The 23,438-nt window shown below is 41.9% G+C and overlaps 2 protein-coding genes across 7 annotated transcripts in view; one reads left to right on the top strand and one right to left on the bottom strand.

Annotated features, from left to right (window-relative positions):
* NSD3 (nuclear receptor binding SET domain protein 3) overlaps nucleotides 1–457 on the bottom strand; it is a 103,451-nt gene extending 102,994 nt beyond the window's left edge. The window contains exon 1 of the mRNA XM_070598880.1: nucleotides 141–457. The gene's annotated coding sequence lies outside the window, so the exon portion shown is untranslated. The remainder of the gene's footprint in view (nucleotides 1–140) is intronic.
* A 2,593-nt stretch (nucleotides 458–3,050) lies between these two features.
* On the top strand, nucleotides 3,051–20,217 carry LETM2 (leucine zipper and EF-hand containing transmembrane protein 2). Of its 6 annotated transcripts, none has more exons than XM_070598876.1 (11): nucleotides 3,051–3,887; nucleotides 4,846–4,926; nucleotides 6,349–6,802; nucleotides 7,410–7,553; nucleotides 11,357–11,494; nucleotides 11,913–12,113; nucleotides 13,294–13,413; nucleotides 15,758–15,871; nucleotides 17,956–18,048; nucleotides 18,377–18,478; nucleotides 19,210–20,217. In XM_070598876.1, exons 2-11 carry the CDS (start codon nucleotides 4,880–4,882, stop codon nucleotides 19,270–19,272), a joined length of 1,476 nt encoding a protein of 491 aa, XP_070454977.1. In that variant the 5' UTR covers nucleotides 3,051–3,887; nucleotides 4,846–4,879; the 3' UTR covers nucleotides 19,273–20,217. The 6 variants fall into 6 exon arrangements, 5 of the variants coding, with proteins under 5 accessions (XP_070454977.1, XP_008532506.1, XP_070454978.1 ...); XM_008534284.2 differs by having other exon boundaries at nucleotides 3,290–3,429; XM_070598877.1 differs by having other exon boundaries at nucleotides 3,318–3,429; nucleotides 6,349–6,923.
* Nucleotides 20,218–23,438: the final 3,221 nt, after the last annotated feature.

Below are 23,438 nucleotides of genomic sequence, written 5' to 3'. Positions count from 1 at the left end.
GTTAAAGGTTGGGCCTGAGGTTAAAATTGTGCTCGTGCGTGTTCTTTGATACTTATTAAATAGCAGCACACTTTAAACACCATATGGTAGTCCTCAGAGTCACACTGCTATACAATCCCTGGATGTTAGGCATAACCTACAAACGGGTGCCGCGTGATGATCGGGAGAGAGCACAACTGACGTGCCTCCTTGGCCGTCTTCCGTCCGACAGCTGTCAGAGCAGAGCTCCCCGTCCCACATGGGCTTGCGTCTGGAAACCGTGGCAGCAATGCCAGACTTGAGCCTTGGCGGGCAGTCTCCCTTTCAGCCCTGGATGTGAGTGCCAGATGCCCCCCACCAGATCGCAAGCATTAGAAGGCGGCGGCGGCATCTCAGTCTCTGAGGAAGCGCCGACCTCCCTGGCAGCCGCCGGGCCCCGCACGCCTTCTTCCTGCTCTCACTGCGGGCCCGGAGGCTTATGGGTAACGAGGACGACGTCAGCGCCGACTGCACCCCGGACTCGAGGGACCGGGAGGGCTCGGTGCCCGTCACGTGCTGGGGCCCTCTGCCGCCCGCCGCGAGACCTTCGCTTCGAGGAACGGGAGGGCATTGGTCCCAGACAGAGCTCACGCAAGGAGAGGAGGGAGAGGGAATCAAAATTCTCTGCAACCCTCTGGCCCTCCCCATTCTAGGAAATATATGTTAAACAATAGAAGGTCCTAGGTGCTGTAGTCTTGCAGGAACGTGCAGATTTGGTGATATTTCCAGGGGCCTCGTGATAATGACTTAGAACGTTGCAGCACAGTGACGTGAACGTACAAAGGAAATACAGGCAGGAATCAGATGAGGAAACCAATTCTCTGGTTTCTGTTCTGATATAGTAAAGCCACATCACTACCAGTCGTTATACTCTCCATTGACGTCAGAGTGCTGGATCTATTTGATACTGTCACAAGAAATTCCTGGTATCTTTATCTCTAAATACCACTTAAGAAATTAACAGATTCCTACAGATCAATTATTTTAATGATTACTAATTATATTAGTTTTTAAAAACATAACCCTGTTAATACTAAGGTATATTCAGAATTTTAGCATTCCCATCACTATTAATCATTAACTATTTCTAAACCTATGCTTTGTGTAGTATCAAAAGTTAAAGGAATCAATAAAAGTGCATTTTTGTTTGTTTTAAATGTCTTCTTATAACGCAGACTTGTAAAGGGGGCCACTTGAGCTTATTTCAGTTTGATTCTATCTCCTGGAAACAAAGGTTAAATTGGTCTTTTTTCCCCCTATGATCCTTTCTACCTCCATTCGCCTTTTCCACTTTCCGGTATCCTCCTTGCTTTGTTGATACACTGTTGATTTCACCTGACACCTGGATCTTCCTCTTAAGGAGAAGCTGGTAAATTGTCCCTGGGGATTTTATTTTACTCTACTTCTACAGCTATGCTGACAAGAGTTTAACGTTAAAATTATGTGAAGTAGATGCATAGCCTCTTCCTGCAAAACATTAGAAAATACATTGTTAACAACATTTGAACTGGAGCATATTTAGGGAAATGGCCACTAAAAATAATAATTTACATTGTTAGCATCAAACATCTTCTGAGGTTCAGAACATGCTTTCTCTTGTCCATGGAAAATGAGCAAACAGTTCATTAAGACAGCAATCTAACACAAATCTCAGGGCCAGAGGAAAAAATTTTTTTGTTTCTCTTCCAAAGATTATATCCTGAAACTCTTTATATGATAAATCATTTATCTGAAAGTCAAAAAATCGCCAGGCCTGATAATAGGGGAAGCCAGACATTGCTTTGAACAAGTGCATTTCAGTAAGAAAGGTTTTTAACTTCCCTTTTCGGAACAGGATTGCTGACATATGGCCATGGTAGAAAATCTAGCTCATCTTTTAAATACTAGCTTGGAAGGGTTCATCTGGTTTATGAATACTTAATGATTTTCACTGTGCCTGGTTGTAAGTGAATACAATGCATGAATAAGAATATTTCTCGGTATAAAATGTCTTCCAGGGAACTGAGAGGAATATTTTTGCCTCCTTTATGATCTTTTCCAGAAAAGTACCTGTACGTGGTAGTGCAGATTTATACAATTAACGTGGAAATCATACCTACCTAGCCTTTTAGAGCTCAAAATTTACCATTTTACCATCTGGAATTTTCAAGGAAGGAAAGGCAAAGAGACCAAAGCTTTGTAGATTTTGTTAATTCTAGTAAACAGGGAACGTGAAGTGAAATCTTTATGGGGAAAATTGGGCATCAGACATGCACAAAGGGCCCTCTAGTGGCCAAACTGAAACGTTTTGCCCATTTAACATAGTTGATTCATTGGGTTATTAGCTGAAAAATCCTTTGAGGATTAAAAGCAGTTTGCATTTTTTTTTTTAAAACCCTGAAATTTAATGCCGCCATCTTTCATTCTTACAAATGTGCAGCCCAGATGAGTAACGTCTGTGGTCAGCTCATATGTTAAGAGACGTATTCTCCCTGCGAAAGCAATTCCTTGCAATCTAATGTTAAAGTAGAGCCACTAAAAAGTTTATCTTCCTTCCAGAGTCAGATAAAATGGGTGGATAGAGATAAGTAGAGAGCGAGAACATTTCTAGATATTTCACTTTCCCAAGATGGCTCAGGTGCCCATCCTAGGAACTGAAGTGCCCCAAACCCTGTCACTGCACAGCTACTATAATACACATTTTAAATGCTATTTCCGTTTTCTACACGAACTAACTACTGATCACAAACAATACCTGTTACGAAAACATTTCTAAAGCGAGTTTCTTTAGTGGAATTCAGATTTCCACGGGAAGATTTCACAGCATTCCAGTCTTGGGCCCAGGAGAAGGGAGAGGGATGTTTTCCTTATCATTCCCAACCTTTCCGCCACTCCCTCTCCCCACTGCTCTCGGCCCCCTCCCCTCGCCCCCGGCATTTGCTGAGTTGGAGAGGGTGCGGGAATATATCAAAGTGATGTAATTCCTGACTCCAAGATGGTTACCATAGCGACTATCAGGCACATTACGCTACCGGTAGAGTAAGAGCTTCTTTAATCCGGGTTTCAGTGAAGGGTTTTCGGGGCGGAAGGGGGGTTAGTCCACAACCTACAGAGTGTGGACAGGCAGAAAAACGTCAGTCTTGGGCCCCCCAGCACAGACTCTCCTTAAACCCAACAGAGAGGTCATTTCGCCGGTGGGAAGCGGACCTTGCTGCCTCCTGGGGCTGCCCCCGCGAAGGACGCCCTCCCTCCCCAGAATCTGAGCGCTCATTGGTGGATGGTGTCGTCACTCAGTGACGGTACCGGGTGAGGAAGGAGGTGGAGCCATAGAGACTTGGCCTCCGGCCTGTCTAGCTTGGGGAGCTGCGGGAGGGGGAAGTCGAGAAGGGAGCGGAGGACTGAGGCAGCCGTTCCGGGGAGCCGCCCGAAGAGGTAGAAGTGGGGGGCCGAGTCCTCCGGCTGTTACTGGGTGGACCGAGCCTGCCTGTTTTCCTCCGGAGTCCGCTCCCTCCGCATCCTGCTCCTCCCATCAGCGCCCCGCTTTCCCGACAGCTTCCAGTTCCCCACCTCGCTCTCCTCGGCCCTGGACCCTGTCCCCCTGCTCGCCCCCCAACTTTGGAGCTCAGCCTCCGTTCCCCCTCCTTCCGTGCTTTGCCTCCTTTCTCTTCCGTACCCCGCACCGTGCTTCTCGTCGTCTACCTTCCGTAAACCCGAATCCCCTAGGAGGTTCCCGTGCCTGCACCACCCCCGCACCCCAAAACAAAGACACCCCCCCCCCAGACCTCACCACTACAAACACAGCCCACCAACACACAACGCCCACCAAAGCCACCGGCTGAGGGAGCCGAGGGCTCGCTTTGCCCCCGAGTCGTCCAGTGCCCGAAGCAAAGGTAACCCCGGGCCCCCGGGCGCCGGCGTAGGGCGTGGGCGGTGCGATGGCGCAGGCGGGGCTCACGGCCCGGCCCCGCCCTCCCGCCCGGCAAGGGGCGCCCACAGCACAGGGCCGGAGACCCCGGGCCGGGGAGCGCGGGCGAACCGCGGGATCGGATCTGGTCTCTCGTCAGCCTGAGGCCACCCGCCCTTGGGCTGGGTTCAGATGTTCCCGAGTGTTATTTGAACTCTCGTTCGGAATGTCAGCTCTCTGGTTGAGGTTTCCGTCCAGGAGGGACCCTGGTACTGCTTTCCCAGCTGCAGGAAAGCAAGGTTGATACTAAAGCTCCTTGCTGCCCTTGGCTGAAAAGAGCCACAGGTTGAAGAAGGGTTTGGGTAAAGTTTATTGAAAGGTATAAAGCTCAGTTTGGGCTCTTTGAAGAAGCGCTAGCGCGGGAAACCGCTTCACCTCCACTTGAACTGTTAGTAGATACATGTACATCTTCACTGGTACATATATGAGATTAGTGAGTACTTTCAATCTTTAAAATTTGGGGCAGCTTTGCTAAGTATGGTAAAAAGGTAACTGAAAACAAATCCGGGATATTTAATTTCTACCTGTATTTTTAGGCAACCAGTAAGTGTGTCTTGCTCGGCTTCTTAAATACTTGGCAACCATTCAAGTCGATTGCTAGGTACTATTGACCACAAATCAAAATGTCCGAGAAGACCATGTCACCATCATGAGCATCATCATATTAAAGATCATTATGTATTGGGATCTCAAAGTACCATTCTCAAATTCAGGGCTAAGAAAATATTATTCATGACTGCTGGAAATGAACTTGAGCGAGATTTTACACCTTGAATAGAATATGCGAGTTTTCTACCTTTGCAATAGTTAAAAACATTTAAATCCTGATATCGTTATAATTGATGTGTTCTTAAAATACTAAATTGTTTACTCCTTCTGCTTAGGTGCCTATGTTGACTAGTTGAGACAGATATAAACATGGCCTTCTACAGTTATAATACAGTCTTAGCTATTGCCCGGACAAGGTAAGCCTTGAAATCCGCTCTCACCAATATTTATCTGAACTTTATTCTTTTAGATAACAAAGATATATGTAAAAGGATAGGCCTAGTATACAGTTAAAGCTTTGCTAGTTATAACTATGTTGGTTTTTTCTAAAATTAATTTATTGTGTGTGTGTGTATGTGAGGAAGATGGTCCCTGAGCTATCGTCCATGCTAATATTCTTCCGCTTTGTATATGGGATGCTGCCACAGCTTGGCTTGAGGAGCGGTGTGTAGGTCTGTGCCTGGGATCCGAACCTGTGAACCCCAGGCCTCCAAGGCAGAGCATGTGAACTTAACTGCTACACTACCAGGCCAGCCCCATTATTTTGGTTTTTAGGAAGCTGATATATTTAAACTTACCCCAAATTTTTACATGCTTTAGTACTCAGGCTGATCTCGTTTTGTGGACAAGTGGGGCAGGTAAGGTGGAAGATGTAATGGTTTTAGAGTGACACCTCTGTAATCGATGAACGTTACATGAGGCCCTTAGATGTAAAAATGTGTAAAATGACTGGCAAGCAAGCCAGTCCTAGGGTGTATACCTGCCCAAGTAAGATCTGTTATCACTTATTTGTTCTAAAGAATATTCACTGAGAATTTACTATGTGCCGGATACATTGTACAGTTTACCTTTTGGCCTCTCAGAAAGTGTTTTATCCTGGCATGCTTCAAAAAAAGACTGAAAGAATGGAAAAAGCCATCTCTTTGCCAAAAGAAGTCTCTTTGCCAGGAAGCTTTTTTGTCTAGATGGGTCTTATTTTTATTTTCAAACAATGTGGTGGGCTAGTTTAACGGAAGATTGTGAGCTGTTGCAAAACTAGAATGTAGAGATCCTGGCTGGGGTGCCCCATTCTAATTCTTATTGCTGACATTCTTGAGGAATCTTAGGTGAAGGGCATTTCAGCTATAAATGCCTCTCATTTGAGGGAGTCCGCTGGCACTCATAGACAAGGCAGTACTGTGTGATTGGTTAATCCCCACAGGAACCATGAAGTATTTTGTTCAAACAATATTCCTATTGTCAGTAGAGTAGCTAAAGACACGTGTTCCACCTGTTCTATGATAGGAGATAGAGACAAACTTTCAAACATAACTGCTAGTGGAAAAATGTTTGCTATTAGATTTTTGAATCAACACTAAGAGTTTCTAACTTCTAATATAGCAATTATTCTTGGGAATTAACTTATTAATATTTCTCACAGAGTCTATCATTCAGCCATAAAGCATACTGCTCTTCCACTGGGGTAAAAAGTTATATTTCATTCATTAATGAACATCGTCTCCTTTAAAATACAGGCTTAAAAACTATTGTTTTATTTTAACCAGATAGAATATCTATTTTTCACTTCCGAGTTTGTGATAGTCTGTGCTCCACTCAGAGGATGTTGCTCTTTCTTCCAGATTCCCTGGCCATTTTGTCCATTCTACCAGCTCTGCTTATTCCCCATCATTTGCATTTCTTCACTTGCCAGATTCCCGTTTAAATAAAATGTATATGAAGAACTGCGGAAGCAAAAAATACTCCTACCCTAGTCAGTCAGCCAGTAAAGTGCTTCGCTTACGAACTACAACGATAGAAAAGCTGCATACGTCAACTTGCTGGCTACAACAGTTCCCTGGCAAACCTCAGCTAGAGCAAACCACAAAAAAGCCACGGGTGACAAGCCCTCAGCCCACAAAAGAAACTGGCATGAGGATTGAGGAGGAAAAGCGATCTTATAGACAAAAAATTATGGATGAACTTAAATATTATTACAATGGATTCTACTTGCTTTGGATTGACACCAAAGTTGCTGCCAGAATGGTTTGGAGGCTGTTGCACGGACAGGTGCTGACCAGGAGAGAGAGACGAAGGGTAGGCAAGAATCATATTTGAGACAGAAAATGTACAGCTGAAATGAACTATGTGGGAATCAAGTTTTAAGCTCAACTTAAAATTCATCTTAAAAACCTCAAAGTAGGAATAGTAACTGATGGTGAGAACCAGAGTTTCTTACTTGTCTGCAACTAACTTGCTGTACAACTTTAGGCAAGATTCTTAAACGTTGTGTATATTCGCCTATAGAAAGGTTATAGTTGTGCTTTCTAATCTCTCCAGGGATTTGAGAGGCTTCAGGTTTGATCTGTGCATCCGAAATACAAACTATTGTTCGTATATTAAGTATATGCATTCAAAAAATTTTAATAGCTATCATGTTATTAAATTATGGACCCCTAAGTTAGATGAAAGCTAAGAGATACCAATAATATGTTTTGATTGTCATAGATTTCCTTGAAGATAGCCCATATGTATTACTTCAGATCTATGGTAAAGAGGAAAACCCGGCCTTGCCATTTTATAACCAGCTGCAAAAAATCTGTCTTGTGTTTTTAACACTTTACGAGCTAAGGCAGGCTCTTTTGGTTTTTGTTTTTGGTACATCCTAAAATAATGAATATTGCATATGCGTTTAATTCTTTAGCTATTGAGAACTTGTGTTGATTTCTTCCGCCTGGTTCCATTTATGGTGTTCATAATTGTACCCTTCATGGAATTCTTATTACCAGTGTTTCTGAAACTCTTCCCAGAGATGTTGCCATCAACTTTTGAAAGTGAATCCAAAAAGGTATGTAGGATTTTTTAACTTTTAAAAAAAATTAATAGACTTTATTTTTTAGAGCAGTTTTTAGGTTTACAGAAAAATTGAGTGGAAAGTACTGAGAGCCCCCAGATACCCCCTCCCCACCATTTCCCCTATCACTAACATCTTGCATTAGTGTGGTACATTTGTTACAATTGAAGAACTAATATCTATACATTATTATTAATTAAAGCTCATACTTTACATTAGGGTTCACTCTTTGCGTTTTATAGTTTTATGGATTTAGACAAATGCGTAATGTCGTGTATCCACCAGCACAGTGTCATACAGAATAGTTTCACTGCCCTAAAAAGCCCTCGTGCTCCACCTGGTTTTTCCCTCCTCACTCCTCCCTGAACTCGTGGCAACCACTGATCTTTTTACTGTCTCTATAGTTTTGCCTTATCCAGAATGTCATATAGTTGGAATCATAGAGTGTGTAGCCTTCTCAAACTGGCTTCTTTCACTTAGAAATATACATTTAAGGTTCCTCCATGTCTTTTCATGGTTCAGTTCCTTCTGTCACTGCATAATATTCCATTGTACGGATGTATCACAGTTTGTTTTCCCATTCAAGGACATCTTGGTTGCTTCCAGTTTCTGGCAGTTATGAATAAAGCTGCTATAAATATTCATGTGCAGGTTTTTGTGTGGACATAAGCTTTCAACTCATTTGGGTAAATACGTAGGAGATCAATTGTGTCTGTTTAGTTTTGTAGGAAATCAATGAACTGTCTTCCGAAGTAGCTGCACCATTTTGCATTCCCATCAACAGTGAATGAGGATTCCTGTTCCTTTACTTCTTCGTCAGCATTTAGTGTTGTCAGGACTTTGAATATTAGCCATTCTAATAGATGTGTGGTAGTACCTCTTTGTTATTTTAATTTGCAGTTCTTTAATGACTGTTGAGCATCTTTTCATATGCTTATTTGCCATCTGTATGTCTTTGGGGAGTTGTCTGTTTAGATCTTTGGCCTACTTTTTAATGGGGTTATTTGTTTTCTTATTGTTGAGATTTAAGAGTTCTTTCTATATTTTGGATACAAGTCATTTAACAGATGTGTGTTTTGCAAATGTTTTCTCCCAGACTGTGGCTTTTCTTTTAATGTCTTAACTGTGTCCTTTGAAGAGCAAATGGTTTTAATTTTAATGAAGTACGACTTATTGATTTTTTCTTTCTTGGATTGTGCTTTTGGTGTTGTATCGAAAAACTCATTGCCAAGTTCATCTAGATTTTCTCCTATGTTTTCTTCTAGGTGTTTTATAGTTTTCAGTTTCACATTTAAGTCTATGATCTGCTTTGAGGTAATTTCTATAAGAAGTGTAACATCAGTGTCAAGTCATTTTTTGCATGTGGATATCCAGTTTTTCCAGCACCATTTGTTGAAAAAAACTATCCTTTCCCATTGAATTTTAACTTGTTTTTAACCATTAAAAAATAAAGAAAACAAAAATCAACTGTTACTGCAGTGACTAGTTGAACAGTAGACATTATTTATTCAGGTGACTAGTTGAACAGTGGGCATTATTTATTCAGCCAAACAGACCCTTTTGTGTGTATGAATAGTCCCTGAGAAGAGGGTGTCCTCATATGATGGTCACTCTGAAGGTGACAGACTGGAAAACCAAGGCAGCTGCTTCATTCTCTCCATTCTGTGCCACTCTGCTAGACAGTGGTATGATGGCATGAACACATCGTTATGAGAGGGCAGCTTTTAAAGCAGACTGGGAAATGTTTCACAGAAGATGTAACTTTGGGGAACTGAGACTTAAAGAGTGGTAGGATTTTACCACAGTGTTTGAAAGGCCTTCTGGATAGGAAGATTAGCACTTGAAATGGCTTAACAGTGTAAAGGAGTATGACATAATCAGAGACCACTGATTGGTTCTTTGTAGTTGGAATATAAGGGGATCAATGGTAGATGATGAGACAGAAGTGCTGTGTTGGGGTCAGCCTGGAAAACATCCACCACCCTAAGGAATTTAGACTTTAGCTTGGACAGTGGTAAATAATGGAAGGTAAATTTAAGCAGGGGGTAGGTAACACAATTAGATCCATGTTTTTGAAAAACAATTTTGCTGGGAGGAAGGATTGAAGAGGGCAGGACCAAGGAAGGGAAATCAGCTGGAAAGCTATTGCAATAGCATGCGAGAGAGATGACGAAGCCTAAATTATGAAAGTGGCATTAGAAATAAAAACTTGAAGATAGATTTGAGATACTTTTAAGGGGTAGAATCAAACTGCAAAATTTCACTGCCTGGCAGTGGTTTAATTTACTTAACATTTAAAGTAATCAGGATCTAGAAATAAATACCATGGGTTTCTAAGGAAAGTGTTAGTGAATACAGGAAGATGGGGGAGTAGAGGAAGTGATTTATCCAAATATTCCTCTTTCCTCAACACTACTCATTCCCTGAATGTACATATATACACATTATGGCCACAGTTTTAGAAAATACTTTCTTGTTTGCTTTGTTCCATGAAAAGACAGAGAGAGAAAGCGAGCAAGCGCGCTAGCTTTCTGTTTACATCGGATCACAGTACCATGCATTTCTCTTTCATAGTACTTATCCATTATGCTTTTACATTAATTTGTGGAATTACTGGATTATCATTAGTCACTAATGTTTGTCTCTCACATTAAACTAGAAGTTCCACAAGGGCGGGAATTCATATCTACTTTTGCTCATTTCATCCCCAGCATCTGGCACATGGTAGATGTTCAGTGAATGGATGGATGGATGGATATGGATGAATGTAATGGATGACCAAATGGGTTCTAATGATAGTGTTGCCATCGTGTGATTTTTTTTGGCTGAGTCTTTTAAGATATTTCTAAGAAATCAATAATTGCTATGATTGGCTGATTATTAAAATCTCTTGGGCAACTTGAAAAAAAATACATGTATATATATTTTCCTGTTTCTTTCTACCCCCCCTGAGTCCTGACTGTAGTTATTTTGAAAATGCTTCCTCCTTGTATTTCTAATGATGAACAAGGATTTAGAAGTAGTGGTCAACATCGTGTCTTAAGAGTATACATTTAATTCTCTTCTCTGTATTGCTTTGTTCATATCTGTTATAGCAATTAACTCATTGATTGTATTGTAATAAACTGTGTCTGTTTTGCATTACTTAAACTGTAAGCTGCTTTAACATAGAGTTAATTTCCAGTTTTCTTTGTTTGTGGCCCAAGCAAAATCCAGGGCTCTTAGACCGAGAGTTGGCTCAACTAGCAGCCTAGCTGGTTTGCACCAGGTTAAGAGATGAGTATCTCATTCTAAAGATTTTTTATTTTTCCTTTTTCTCCCCAAAGCCCCCCAGTACATAGTTATATATTCTTTGTTGTGGGTCCTTCTAGTTGTGGCATGTGGGACTCTGCCTCAGCATCGTCTGGTGAGCAGTGCCATGTCCGCACCCAGGATTCGAACCAACGAAACACTGGGCCGCCTGCAGTGGAGTGCACGAACTTAACCACTCGGCCACAGGGCTAGCCCCTATCTCATTCTAAATAATGACAGAGCCTCCCATTGAGGGGACATTTTGGATCTATCAAATATTTGTAATCATTGTATTAGAAATAACAGGTAAGCTTAAGGAGGCAAGTTGCAAGTAGAGGCTACTTTTTATTTCCTCTGGTTCTAACAAAACCCCTTCAATTAGGTCTGAAAATAATACATGAAATAGGGATGAGCAATAACAAGGTGACAGTTATTTTTCTCTCACATTTATCTACCAAATTGTCATCATGAAGGATTGATTAACTTTGTCCTCTTCTATTATTAAGGAAGAAAAACAGAGGAAGAAAATGGCTGCAAAGTTGGAACTAGCAAAATTTCTTCAAGAAACAATTACAGAAATGGCAAGAAGGAACAGGGCCAAGTTAGGAGATGCCTCCACACAGTTCTCGTTCTACGTCAAACAGGTGTCAAGTCTTTTAGGTGATACCAGACAACTGCTGGGCTGGCAGTTATATGAAAAATGCATGTCATTGTGGATCTTCCAAATTGTTCACAACCTCTGAATTTGCAAATATCTAAGTTATATACATATAATTGTAGTAGTTAGCAGAAAAACCTATCAATGCAATCAATGTGTTGAAGATGTTGATAACTTCCTGGAAAGAACAGTAGAGTTAGAATAAAAGGTTTGAACCACTCCTGATTGTTCAGTTGATTTAGTCTGACTTCAGACATTTCTTTACTTCTCTTTGTACCACAGGGCCCATTTCCAGACATAAGATAGAATCCATGAAGGCACTGACATGTCTTTCAAATAGTCTTACTGGGAAGGTTAAATTAAGTAGGAAACAGATTTTAATGCCTCTTCATCCTGCTGTTTAGGTCCAGACAGGACACAAGCCCAGCACAAAGGAGATAGTTCGCTTTTCCAAACTATTTGAGGATCAGCTAACCCTGGAGCACCTGGATCGACCTCAGCTGGTTGCCCTTTGCAAACTGCTAGAATTGCAGTCCTTTGGAACCAACAATTTACTCCGCTTTCAGCTCCTGATGAAACTGAAGTCTATAAAAGCAGATGATGAAGTAAGAGCTTCGCCATAGCTGTAGGGAATTAGCAAGTGCTGGGAGATATCTTAGGGTGGCGCTGTAATGAAATGCAGTATCTTCTGGTGGGTCTGCTCATGTACTGATTCTGGCAAAATGAGTGGTTTAAACAACCATTACCATGACAACCTGAACCTTGATCACTCGTTTTAGGAGCTATTTCTTGTACTCTGACCCATTTTCTTGAGAAGGTCATCACAAGCAGTTAGTAATTTGGATGTCTTAGCAGGGACTAATCTAAAGCACTTAGGACCTGCTGGGAAGGAACAGCAGCCCAGTAGATTCCTGAGTCTTCCACTGCCAAGGACAGTGCCCTACCCCCACACCTCTGCTCCCCTCCTGCGGAGCTGGTGCCAGAGTAAATATTCTGCTGGGTGAGTTGGCCTGGTAAGAAGGGGTGGCAAAGCATAAAGCAGAGCCTAGACATCTTATGGAAGAGGGGCACCGTTGGACTATAACTACTAATTAGACTCCTTAAAAAGTGGAAAGAATGTTTCTTGAATCTGAATCAGCTGCTCTAAAGCATTCTGCCTGAGGGAGCAGGATTCCCAGAACTGAGAAAGCATGATCCCATTGGCCCCCTTTAGATTTCAGTTGTTGCTTTCAGAACTTTGGAATAAACAATACTGGTCCCAGAAGTACCATTGTGTTGGGTCACACCAAGCAGAAACTCTGTTAAGTTATTTATTGAGGGATTTTTGTGGACCAGGGAGTTAGGGCTATCCCTGGGGTAGTGGCAGGGGGAGAGTGGGGGAAGAACACTATTGGGACATGCTACAAATGGTACGTTGAAAGCTTTTCAAGTGAAATATTTTTCGAAGGACTCCTAAAGCTACCACAAAAGGGAAGAGGAGTAGAGATGTTACACCAGGAGAAATGCAAATCAAGAGGGGAAATAAGTACTTTGGTAACAGAATGTTGGGGAGGAGTTATCTAAATATCTCTGATATTAATACCTGTTGGCAGGATTCCCTTCATCTCAACTGCTACAGCTTCCCAAGTCACCTTGTTCTTTTAGGCTCCTGACCTTTGCAGCAGCCAGTGCAGGGGACAAAGTGTGAAGGCATCAGGTTCTGTGTTTCCTCTGATTTGTTGGAATGTACAGATTAGGTAAAATTGGAACCAAAAGATCCAATACCATTCCTTTCATTTCTTCCAGATAATTGCCAAAGAAGGAGTGAGTGCTTTGAGTGTGTCAGAACTACAAGCTGCCTGTAGGGCCCGAGGGATGAGGTCACTGGGTCTCACTGAGGAACAGCTGAGACAACAGCTCACAGAGGCAAGTAGCAGCTGTCCTGGGCTGTTTTCACTAGAACTCTCTCCCCAGAATTTGCAGACCTCATTTTGTGATTTCTACTTTGCAAGTGAACCATCTTACTGAAGTTGCCTTGTTTAACTGAGCAGTGGGATGCTGAAGAAACTAGATTTATTTCTGACTGAGACAGGGTACTGTATTAGTTTTCTATTGTTGCGTAACAAGCTACCACAAACTTAGTGGCTTAAAACAACCCCATTTATTAGCTCATGGTTCTGTAAGTCAGAAGTGCAGGCTGTGTTCCTTTCTGAAAGCTGTGGGGAAGACTCCATTTCCAAGCTCTTTCAGTTGGTTGGCTGAATTTAGTTCCTTGCAGCTGTAGGACTGAGGTCCTTGTTTCCTCACTGGCTGTCAGCCCCAGGCTACTCTCAGCCCTGGAGGCCACCTGCATCTGCAAACCCCACGTGCTTCAAATATCTCAGACTTGCCCTGTTTTTGACCTCCAGCTCCAGATGTAAAGGTCTCATGTGATCAGGCAAGACTCACCGGGATAATCTTCCTATCTTAAGGTCAGCCTGACTTGGAACCTTCGTTATATCTGCAAAATCCCTTCATAGCGGTGCCTAGATTAGTGTTTGAATAACTGGGAGAAGGTATGAGTACACGAGGGACCGGGAATCTTGGGGCCACCTCAGGACTTTGCCTGCTCCAGGTATTGCAAGGGCCTGGGCAGAGTCTAATACAAGGCCTGTCATCTGTGTGAATCCATCTGGAGGTCAAAACCTTGCCTGTGGCTCACCTGGGACTGCTTTCCCAATTAGTGCCCCAAACCAATGTTAAGTATTAGCTTTGGGAACAGACGTTTAATATTTTCCCTTAGATAACATATTTTAATTACGAGTGTCAATGCTTTAAAACAAAGGAGTAACTCCTATTAAAATTCTCATTCCTGTAACTGTAAAAAGTGCCATAAAGGGTACACAGATTACTTTGGGATAGGAGGCATTGTTGTGACTTTGAAACCATGTCAGGTAGCTATTTCCTCTTACATATTGGACCTGTTTTGGTTGGAAGATGAACATATTGTAGAGAGAGGTACTTAAAATCATTTATTTTTTGAACATTTACAGTATTAAGTGGATTCATACTGTCAAATTGCTTTCTTGAAAGGGTGTGTCATTTTACAGTCTCCCTACAAGGGGGTGAGGATGCTAATCCAACCATATGATATTCAGCACTATATATTATTATTTTAAAAAAACCTGTGTTTGGATACAGGCAGATATTTCATAGACAGGAAAATCTAAAAACGGTAAACATATGAAACGTCTTAACTTCGTAATAAGATAAATTAAAACTTTGAGATACCGCATTCACCTATTATGTTGGCAAAGATCAGAGTTGGATAACACACCCTGTTGGTGAGTGTATTGGGAGAGGAGCGCTCATGCATTGCTGGTAGAAACCTCCATGGAGAGTAGTTTGGCAATATCTTGCAAAATTTAAAAATGCATGTACTCTTTGACCTAGCAACTTCACTTCTAGGAATTTATCCCATGTTCTTGCACATGTGCAAAATGATACAGATTATCCTTTGCAGCACCATTTATAATGGCAAAAGATTGGAAACAGCCTAATGTTCATTTATAGGAGAATAATCAAATAAATTATGGCATTTCCATGCAATGGAATCCTTTACAGATGTTCAAAGAGGAGGCAGGCAGCTCTACATCTACTGAAATGAATCAATCTCAAGATATTTCAGTGAAAATAAGCAAAGGACAAAACAGTGTGTATATGTCACCCTTTGTGTAAAGATAAATAACATATATTTGTATATGCAAAGATATCTCTGGAAGATTATATAAGGAAGTGGTACCAGTGGTTGCTTCTAGGGAGGGAAACAGGGTAGCTAGACATTTTTATTGATTACATTTTACCTTTTGAATTTTGTCTCTTGTGCATGTATCATTGATCTAAAAATATTTTTTTAAAAAGCTTGGCCAATTTGGTACTTGAAAACTTACATCTCATTCCCATTTTCGTGTTTATTTCTTTGGTTGTGAATGAGGCTGATTTATACTTTCACGTTATCTACTTTTTTTCTAAGATACTTAGTGACTTTGATCCACAATTGGTTTGAGAGTTTAGTGGACCTCTCCCCCTCTCTGACTCTCAGAGTGATCCTCCTGGAGTGAGGGAGCTTGCAAGGTTCAACCACTGGCGCAGAAGCCAGGTGGCTGGTGGTCCTCTCTTTGTTCTGCCGTTAGTTATCAGCATGTACCTGGGAAGCAGGAGCTATCATGGGTCACTTCGAGTTCTGACATTCTGTGATTCGATCATGTTTTATTCCTCTCCCTTTCTCCAGTGGCAGGACCTCCACCTGAAGGAGAATGTCCCTCCTTCTCTTTTGCTCCTGTCACGAACCTTCTACCTGATAGATGTGAAGCCGAAGCCAATTGAGATACCACTAAGTGGGGAGGTGAGTAACTGGGTTCGTGGAGAATCTGGATTTCTGACAAAACTGGGCTCTCCCCAGAATGTCTTATTTCCTCTTACAGTCAGAGTAGGTGTTTCTTTTGGAATTTGGCCCAATTGGCTTTAAAATCTTTTTTAAAGTCCTAAAAAAAAAAAAAAAATCTGTCACTTAAACTGCCTCTAGCTATAGGGTTATTCATGCCTTTAATCCCAGCTCAATTTAGTTTTAGTAATAGGAGTCCAGTTTATTCTTTCTCCTTAACTGTCTAGTCTTCATTAGCAGACTTTTTTTTTCACCTCTTTCTCCTTCGAGACTGTTCTTTCACATCTGTTTCATTTATCTAGATTCCTATTAGCTTTTAAGCAGCGAATGTCTAATCTAGAATGCCTAATCTTTTTGTCATCCTTCGACTCATTTCCTTAATCATTTTTTGTTGCCTTTGACTCAGCACCTTTTTTCCTCCTGGTATTTTACTGAAGAACCCAGGATTGGCCCAAGCGCTAGAGCATTGCTCCGGCTCCATCAGAAAGGGCCTCTCAGTTCGCTGCTTTGTGACCTCATGTCTAACTCAGAACCTGCATGGGTGAGAAAGGAAAGAGCGTTGGAGAAGATGCTGCACATGTGGTTTAGTAGATTAGACTAAATGCTCTGGAGTGAGGACCAGTCATTTTTAATCTCAGTTATGCTAGTGACTCCTTGTACAAGCCAAAGAAAATTGTATCAAGTCCCGCACGAAAAATGTACTTCAGGAAATACCATCTTGCTTTCTCTTTCCATATTTCCAGAGACTAATCTGGATTTGGGCTTTGTCCAGGAAGGAATCTGAGGAGACTAGGAGCAGTTTTGCAGAACAGACCCTGTCTTAAAAGGCAGGCTGCTGGGTTCTTACTCTATCTTTGGTCTTTAAGACAGACCAAAGTTATTTGTCATTCTTAGAAGCAAGGAAATCTTGGAATAGCACAATGTTTCAGAGCTAAATTTGGGTTCTCAGGATTATTCTATATCCAGATGTTACTTTCTGGAATGTTTGAGAAAGACCTAGGAATCACGGACAAAGTGACGAGTTCCTAAGCATTTTATTGGTTGTTTTTTTAATCCACGTTAACTTCCATTCTCCATATATACAAAATAAAAACAAGTAGCATGCTAGGTTCTGTAAAAAAATTTAGACATCAAATTAAATATACTATAATTTTGGATTTTTGTAGCCCTTTTCCCTCCAAAGTACACGAAGAAATTACTTATTTTCAAAGAGCAGTGATATATTTGTTTTTTTAATCTAATTAATATGAATCTTTTTTTTTTCTTTTTGGTGAGGAAGAGTTGCCCTGAGCTACCATCCATTGCCAGTCTTCCTCCTTTTTTTTTCTCGAGGAAGATTGTCACTGAGCTAACATCTGTGCCAGTCTTCCTCTATTTTGTACGTGGGATGCCTCTACAGCATAGCTGATGAGTGGAGTACGTCCCTGCCCAGGATCCGAACCCAGGAACCTGGGCCGCCAAAGTGGAGTGTACAACTTTAACCACTCGGCCGCAGGACCGGCCCCTAATTAATAGAATTCTTCCAGACAGGTTAGCTAGCTATTCTAAAATACCACTCCCTCCCTCCATTTTCCTCGTGTTGCAGGAGCTTTTATTAAGCAGCACCTACCGTTTTAAAAAAGTCAGGCAAATATACTTATCATCAGACACCAAAAGTGATAAAGATGTCAATTTTGACTAAATTATATCAATGCTATTAGAAACTGATGAGTAATTGAAACCTGGCAACTTTTTTTTTTTTTTTTTTTTTGAGACAGAGCAGGATCAGCATTGGCAAATCAGTACTTTGTTAATGACAGGATTTTGAATACGAGAATCTAATTAGAGTGCAGTTTTTGTATAAAAGGTGCTCAGAACTCAAAGGTGAATGATACGACGTTGCTATTTCAGGGACATACCTCATCTACTACTCAGAAGGGTGTAGCCAGAGGAAGTTAGGGACTTAGTGGAAAGCAAGTTGTGCTAAAAAGCATTGACTACTGTGGAAGTGCTTGAGTTTCAGGAAGAGCAGAAAGCTCATTTATACAAGACCTCTCTCTCCCTAGGCTCCAAAGATGAGTGTTCCTGTGGAATCACCTGCTTCGCCTGAATCTAAAGAGAATGTGGTAGACTTAGCACCTCAACTGAAGGGAACTAAGGTCAGACAATCACTTTCATTTGGTTAATTAGGTTAAAAAATGAAAATAACAATGAGTTAATTTTTCTATTTTTAACTCCCTTAATGAAACTGAATTTCAATATAATGCTGTTCTTTCGTAAGGAATCTTTATTGTACTATTTGATCTGCTTCTAAGAAACTTCGGTATTTGTCTATGTGTAATTAGCTTCCAGATTTTCCCTCTTGAATCCTGTGCCAGAACATGAAGTAGTTGTTATGAGTTCCTGGTAGTCATGCTAGTGTGACTATAGATCTAATACACATTTTATTTTAAATCAGTAACACAACTCTCAGTTCTGATGTTTAAGGATGAAGAAGTTATAAAACTACCACCAGTTACATCATCACCCATCACACCATCAACACCTGTTTCGTTACCTAAAGGATCCATCACTTCTGCTAAAGAAGCTGTAAGTATCTAAAAAGAGAAAACCCTTTCCCTCTAGTTATCTTTAAGGGCAGTAAGAATCTAGAGTTGTAACTATTGCAAAACACTGCACAGTTCTTCCTGTCATCCAAACAGGAAGTTGTAGGCTGAACCTTAGTCATCTTATAACCACTACATTTTTAAAACTCAATTATCCAAAAGCGAAAAAAAAATTATCAACCAATGCAACCGTGGATCAGACCTAAACATGTTAAGTCTAGAAGCTAATTACAATATAGGCAGATTCTTATTTTCTTTTGCACCAGATGGAAATAGTTCCCATATGTTGTGTATTTCACACAGGCTTCTGATGTCAGGAAATACTAGCAGGAAAGCAATTTAAATCTTAAGAAAAATGCATGTAAATAAGAAATTACTTATCTATCCACTTTTTCCATTTGGGTGAAGGAATTTGGGGCAAGAACAGAGAGCACAACACAAGTAAACAGTAGGGGTCATGGGAGAGCTGAACTATGGGTTGGCTCTTCTGGCTCCCAAGGACCAAAGAAGAAACCTGTGAACATGCAGATGGGGTAACCAGCCGGGGGCCTTATTTGTGTGTCTTCTGTATTTTTATTACCAACATAAATTATAAACTGAGACTTGACTTTGTAGAATGTCATTATTTTGATTAAGAAAACAAAAGAGGGTCTCCTAAAGAACTTACACATCTAATTGTGACCAGTGCCTAAAGTCTTTATATTTTCTACCTAGACACTCCAGGCCAAATCACAAAAGACAACCCAGAACAGCCAGGCTAGTTCAAAAGGAGCATAAGGACTACTGGAGGATGAAGCTCACTCTCTCCGGCTTCCTGCCCTCAGCAGTGGCATCCGTGAAAGACCTCCCAGCTAAGACTGTCTGTGTCTGGTTTGAGATAGAGGATCAGCCATTTAGTCCTTGAGGAGTCTTTTGAGGCCTCGCAGCCATTCCAGATGATGTCAGCAGTGAGACCAAGTTCAGACCACTTAGGAAAATATAATTGCAAAGTCCATTTCCTCTATACCATTATGTCATCCCGCCAAAGTTTGTGTAAGGCCCACCCCCCATGCTGTTTTTAAACAGCTCCATATTTGTGTGCATGTCCTTTAAAAGAGGAAATTTTTTGCATAATGGAACCAGCTTGGCACCTTAGCTACCTATGCCTCCTGTAGCTTGGTAACCCAAGTAAGAACTTGGAAACTCCAAAAACCATTGTAACAGCACCTAACCAACTTTTTCAGAGTAATCCATCAGTAAGAATAGCACCCTGGAAACAGAGTACCTTATGAGATGGAATGGATATAATCCCCAGCAAGGTCTTTCTGGTAAAAAGAAGAAAAAGCTTCTTGGAGGAGAAAACGGGGAGTTAACCAGACTGGCAATCGAAAAGGTTTGGCTGCTGCTTGGCTGTTGCGAGACATCCCCCTCTTGGGCCTGCAGAGGCTGCAGGAATCTGGGAGGCTGCCACTATTCTAGCACACATGGCTTTCATTAGCCACCATTTTGCTAGGAAACATAATTAAGGGTTTAAGACTTAACCATTTGTTTGTGCTGGGTGTGTTTTTTTCTGGTCTGTTTGTCTTTCACAAACAAGACTATTTGTTAGTCACAGGGGTTGTTAAAGTCTGGTATAATCCCTATGCTATCCAGTAACAAGTATTATGTTCAGATATTTATGCTCAGTGTTTTCAGTATTGTCAATACTGAAAAAACATAATAAATCAATTGCCATGCACCTGACCAACAGCTTTTTTTCCTTGGGGAGCGCTTAGAAGGGAAAAGGTATTTCAGCCTGCGGGTGACAAAATTAGATTTCTTTACTTGCTGGGAAATTGAAAGCAGTTAGATGGGAGTCAATTAAACCAAGTGAAACTCAAATCTCCCTGTCTGGGGTCACCTAAATGAGGAATGCCATCAGCACTTCACAGCAAGGATGTGCACTTTAAAACGCTTCCTAACTCTCCTCTCCACCAGAGGACAAGCCTCACCATGTCTTGTTAAAGAATTCCAGTTCCTCGAGAATGATGAATCCCTACTATGCAGCATTCCATGGATCTCGCCATTGGCCTAGCAAGGTGATTCACAATAAATTTTCCCATTTTTAAAATGATGGGTGTTTATTTTAATGAGTTCACATTTCAGATGTTGAATGTGGGAAAGAGATTAGTTAGTTAGCTTGCTCAATCCTGTTTGAGCTCAATGATTCATATGAGCTGTTGGGCTGCTCTACAGTTCTTTCTGGCACTGCCCTTGAGCAGAGTGAGAATGGTCAGGTCAAGGAGCCTTGGTCGCTTTTGGCCCCAGCTGGCCTTCACCCCTTTTTGCTTCATTAATAGGTATCTAATACACTTGATACACCTCTCTTCCCATTCTTACGATACTAACTCAGAGAAGCCAAGGTTGTTTCTTTGTTCTTATCACTTAGAGCCTTGGCTGTTGGGTTTCATGGTTGTCAGATGTAGCCCTGTGCTGAAACAGAGCTAGTGGTCTTCTGGTAAATTATTAACAATCAACTCGGTGGGAGTGGGGTGGCCGATTTGTAGCATTTACAGATTCTAGTGATGTAAATACTCCCACATGGCTGATTTCAAGCTACCAACAGGAGATCACTTAACAACACAGAGTTGGGAAGAGATGTACACAATCAGCTCAAGAGCCAGCTCCAGCAGGCCACTGACCCGAGCCTTCCTGGAGTAACAAGAGAATTTGTGTTTATTAAATGTATCACTTCTATGCGCCAATACGAACATCTGGGAGGCAGTGCAGTATAAACGATCCTGAATATCGTTAGGTGCCAACCTAGAGAGAACTTGTTCCAGACTGAGTCTTCCTGAACATCTGGGTTCTTGCTGACCTTCCCTCTCCCTGGCTCTTATCAGCTGAGGGAGTGGGTCTATGCCAGGTTGCTACAAAGCTTTCTCCTTTCCCTGCTCTCTGCTCTTCCCTACAGATGCATCAGCCTTAGCTGTGCCAGTTGCTAATAATCTCATTGAATATAATTTTAGGCATTTTCTAAAACCCAACCTCAGTGGGGATGTCAGACTCGGCCTGTATCTTAGACATTGAGGATCCTGCTACAGCACAGAGGTGTTGGTGGCACTTGACATCTGTGGACCTGCACTTGTGCCATGTCTAATTCTGTACTTCAGTCATTACAAGTCATATTGGTGGTATTGAATAAATGCTCTGTGATGCTAAAAACCGAGGCTAAAGATTTGAGTCACCACCAGTACACACCTGTAGGTAAGGTCAGACTAATGGGGCTGTTAAGGTAGATTAGCACATTACCAAGTGTTGACTGAGACTTTGACCTGCTGGCTCCTCCCAGTGGTGGTTGATAAACACAGCGACTTCACTGTCATTGAGATGGGTTTCTTGCTTCATCTGAGGTTCAATCTTACTTACCTGAGATCAATATATTACATTAGCTGTGCCAAGGGAGTGATGGTCCCCAGCCTATGCCAATTAGAAAAGGCAGAAAGACAGTATTGATTAATGCTATGGTGATCCCAGGCCCCAATCTTTTAACCCTCAGGAAACCAGACAGATCCAGTGCCTTGACAGCATGATGTCTTCATTAGATAAACTGGATTCTTTTCCTCAGGAGACCCAGTCTGGTCATTGAAGTAAAATGCCCATTTCATTTTCTCTCAGGTCAATTTCACTATCTTTTATTTGACAGCCAGCTCAGTCTCTGGGGAAATTCGTGGATGATTTGAGTACTAACAGCAAGGACATCACTGTTATAATAATAGTGCCTTCTATTTCTCCAGCACCTCTTCTGAAGGCCTATAAAGCCCGTTACAGATCCTCTCTCCATTCAGACAACACTGCTTCAAGGGCAGGCCAAGGCAGAAATTATCATCACGATTTTATAAGGAAAGACACCACTATAAGGTCTCAGAGCAAATGGTTTTAAGAGCTAAAATTCATTACCTGGCTCTGTTGACCAAATCATGCCTTCTTTAAACATAAACACAAACTGTAATATGTTGACAGTTGCATATTTACAGAGAGACACAAGGATAAGTGAGAACTTTACAATAGTGGCCAACACCGCAGCGGCCAAAAATAGCTAGCTCAGAAAGGAAACTTAAAGCAGCAATCCCATCTTCCCTACAGAAATGAAAGCACATTGAACTTTCTTTTGTATTCGAAAATAACCCAGCAGAAAGTAAGCTTTCGGTACGGAGGACAAGTCCTGGTCGCCTGAGCACTTAAGGTTCTGAGGAGCCAGGACCCGCCTGGTGAGCACAGTGATAACCAGCAGGTGGCAGAGGAAGTAACTTTCCAAGCAACAGAAAAACAAACATTCAGAGAATTTTTTTCCCTTTCCTGAGGGACAGGGTGGAAGAACCCTAGGAGGCCAAGATCTGTGATGGTCCCAACACATGCAGTCTGGTCACACGGATAAAGAAAGAATGGCGTGGGGAGGATCAGAGTAGGTTGGGAAACATGAAGGGACCTGAATGTGAACGGAGTCTGAGGTGACAAGTTTCCCTCATGTGGAAGCACAGGCAAAACCACCCACACAGAGAGGGTAGGCGCATATCTGGGTTTGAGTTTGTAGAAAACTCCTTAGCTTTCCTCTTAATCACTAACTCTACCCCTTGGCTATTCCGAGGTAGGCCTCCAGCTCCCCCTGTGACCCCCGACCCCGCCAGTTTCCCCTGAGGAAGCAATCTGTGGTTGAGAGTGACTGGGCCTTGGCTCTAGGCCCAGAGCCTCTGCTGCACGAACAGGCGGTCCCTGCCCATTACACAGACGTCTTCTTTTCCTGCCTTTCCAAAAGCATCGGAGAGGTGGGAGGTTTGTCCCAGAGGTCTTAGTGCAGGACCCAAGAGGAAGAGGTCAGGAGGAAACCGCAGGGCGCGTGCAGTCCCCTCTGGACAGACAGCCCCAGGGCCCGTTAGTCTCGCTCCTTTTCAGTTGACATTCTCTCCCTTGTCACACAGCCCATA

Source organism: Equus przewalskii, chromosome 28 (genome assembly GCF_037783145.1).
Source record: "Equus przewalskii isolate Varuska chromosome 28, EquPr2, whole genome shotgun sequence".
In the NCBI taxonomy this organism is placed as follows: Eukaryota; Metazoa; Chordata; class Mammalia; order Perissodactyla; family Equidae; genus Equus; species Equus przewalskii.
This window is presented reverse-complemented; position numbering and strand designations above follow the sequence as displayed.